We start from the raw sequence: 2570 nt of genomic DNA, 5'->3' as shown, positions 1-2570 counted from the left end.
GTGCTGAATCCATGGTTTGATAGAAAGCTTGGCGTTGTTTGTCTATATACTTACTGTAGTCAGGGGAGAAGCAAACCCTCTGACTCCCGACAATGAGAGGAAATTTCCGCTCAGCCTGTTGAATCGCCTGCCTTGTTGTATAGCAAAGCACGTAGATTAGTAGTGGCGTTCTTCTTTGGGCTATCACTGTAAATTCGACAGGCTCTCATAATCTTGATCTGAGCTTTTGCCAAATCCAGGAACCACTTAGGCAGGGAGCGTGAGAGATACTGAATAGCATTGGAGCCTTCCAGCCCCTCCTTTAACCCAACGGTGCAGATGTTGCATCTTTGGTTTCTGTCCTCTGTCTGCTAACTTCGCCTCAATCTTTTGAAAGAGAATACTTGATTTGCTTTCCACTGTAGTTTTTAGATTGTTTGCATCAGATATATAGAGCCAAGGCTTGCAGCCAGCGATGCTTGTTGAGCATGAATAGCAGTTACCGTCGTATCGTTGTCAATTCATATATGTGCTTTACACTATACTATATACCTCCCCCTTGAATTGCCTCCTTTTATGTCTAGACCCTGCAGAAAAACCAAGGTGAGCCACTTGCTGACCAGGAAGATCACCAGCGCCAGTCTCAGGCTCCAGCTAGGGCAAAGTATGTGTCACCTGAGCTGTCAGAGGCTGTTGAGAGGGCCCGCAGACGCCGAGAGGAGGAAGAGAGGCGTGCCCGTGAGGAACGGCTGGCTGCCTGTGCTGAAAAACTGAAAAAGCTGGATGAAAAGTTTGGGAAGACTGAAAGGCAAACATCAAGGACAGAGGAGGGCCAGAAAGAGGGAGAGGGCAAAGAAGTTCCACTTTCCCCAGAAGGGGAACAGAATAAAGGCCTCCATGAGAACTGGCAGTACAACAGCAAAGGTAAATTGCATGTAGACTTTATTGTATTATGTATTATATAGAAAATGTAAATATTATTGCAGATTATACTCGCAAATTCTAAGCATGTGTTACGATTAAATGATTTCCAGATGTAACGGAGTGTCCCCCAGACAACTCTCCTGGCCATAGTTACCGTGAGGAACCTGCTTTCTCTAACTACCGTGCCAGTGAGGATGATGTCCAGGAGCCCTCCTCCCCCTCAGGAGACTACAGTGGACGTCATCCCTCCAAACCCATCCCACCCCGCTTTCAAAAGCAGCCCCAGCACCATCAACAACAGCAGCAGCAGGTGTGTGCCAGGAGCCACAAAGAACCCATAAAGTCTTGATCCCAGACTAATGTGTTAATGTATTAGTGACTGGTTTGTGAGAAAAGGGGTTTTAAGAGTTTGTGGGAGCAAGGATTTTTAAGGTTGCAGTCATTAACATGCAAACAGCCTCGTGAAGATTGCTACCCTATTTGTCTTTGATTGGATTTTCTGTTGGATTTTTTTGGAGCTGATGTTTATCTCATGCAAGAACAGGAAATGCAATCTGTAGAGGGTGGATTTATTCATTTAGCAAAATTGCAAAGGTTCACTTCATCTGTCTCTTGGAAAACACAGTTGTAAACTATAGAGTGAATGATGGCTGAATTCCACTGTCTTGGCTAATTTGGACACATAAATTGAACCGAACCTTTACTACTATGACAAGTCAAAAAAGGCTGATTGCTGGACTATTTGTTAATTTTCTCCTTTCCAGAGAACAGCTGATGAAAGCAGCTTTAACGTGTGTTCAATCGTAAATGTGAAATTAAAAGAATAATTCAAATTTTTTTCAGTTCTTTTAAAATAAAATGAAACCATCTCAAAATAGATCAATTACAAAATCACAAACAATACTGTCATGTTTTAAGAATGTTTGTAATGACTTATAAGTACCAGTTGTCATGACATCCCTACTAAGAAGACTAACACTGGAAGATATTCTCTTGACTTTGCTAACTCTGAGTTCTTATTTTGGCTATAGCTGAATTCCTGTTTACACAGAGCAAGAACTCTTGATTTTCTCTTACAAGTTGTTGTAAATATTCTTCAGGAAGTATACAAGATGCATCACTGGCAGCAGTCGGGTCACCCTGCCCCATCTGGATCCAGCCATGCCCAGAGAGGCTACTACCCCCCACATGTCCTCGGGTTTGATCCCCGCTGGATGATGATGCCACCTTTCATGGATCCCCGCATGACCCAAGGAAGATCTCCTGTTGACTACTACCCTGGTACTGTCCACTCTTAACTCAGAAAATTGAGCACATACCTTCACATCTGAAATCAGTTTTATCATGGGAAAACTGTCCTATTTGAAAACTGTAAATGTTTTCAGCAGGAATGATGAAACCCATGATCCATCAAGACCACCTGAACAGCCCTGGTTCCGATGAGGGATGCCATTCTAACCTGCACCAGGAGAGAAGAGCCCCTTCCACTGAGCCTTACCCTATGTGGAACCAAGATGGCTACCCCTTGCGCAGCTTCACTCCACCTTACCAGAGGCAGCATGAAAGCTCAGATAGTGGCCAGCCAGATGACAGGTCAGTATATTACCGTACGTTCACACCGCCACCGACTTGAGCGTCTAAAGTTACCGGAAGTCATTCATTTTCAA

The 2570-nt window shown here is 44.0% G+C and overlaps 1 protein-coding gene across 5 annotated transcripts in view; it reads left to right on the top strand.

Annotated features, from left to right (window-relative positions):
- The window catches only part of prrc2b (proline-rich coiled-coil 2B), a 28435-nt gene that overhangs the window by 12874 nt on the left and 12991 nt on the right, over positions 1-2570 (top strand). For 4 of the 5 annotated variants that reach the window (XM_032539886.1, XM_032539888.1, XM_032539885.1 and 1 more), the window contains exons 12-15: positions 564-903; positions 1014-1213; positions 2004-2184; positions 2289-2496. In XM_032539886.1, coding sequence (XP_032395777.1) covers positions 564-903; positions 1014-1213; positions 2004-2184; positions 2289-2496 — 929 coding nt within the window. The remainder of the gene's footprint in view (positions 1-563; positions 904-1013; positions 1214-2003; positions 2185-2288; positions 2497-2570) is intronic. The other variant, XM_032539887.1, reaches the window with a different exon arrangement.

Source organism: Etheostoma spectabile, chromosome 16 (genome assembly GCF_008692095.1).
Source record: "Etheostoma spectabile isolate EspeVRDwgs_2016 chromosome 16, UIUC_Espe_1.0, whole genome shotgun sequence".
NCBI classification, from domain to species: Eukaryota; Metazoa; Chordata; class Actinopteri; order Perciformes; family Percidae; genus Etheostoma; species Etheostoma spectabile.
The sequence above is the reverse complement of the archived record's forward strand: the minus strand, read 5'-3'. Positions and strand labels throughout refer to the sequence as shown.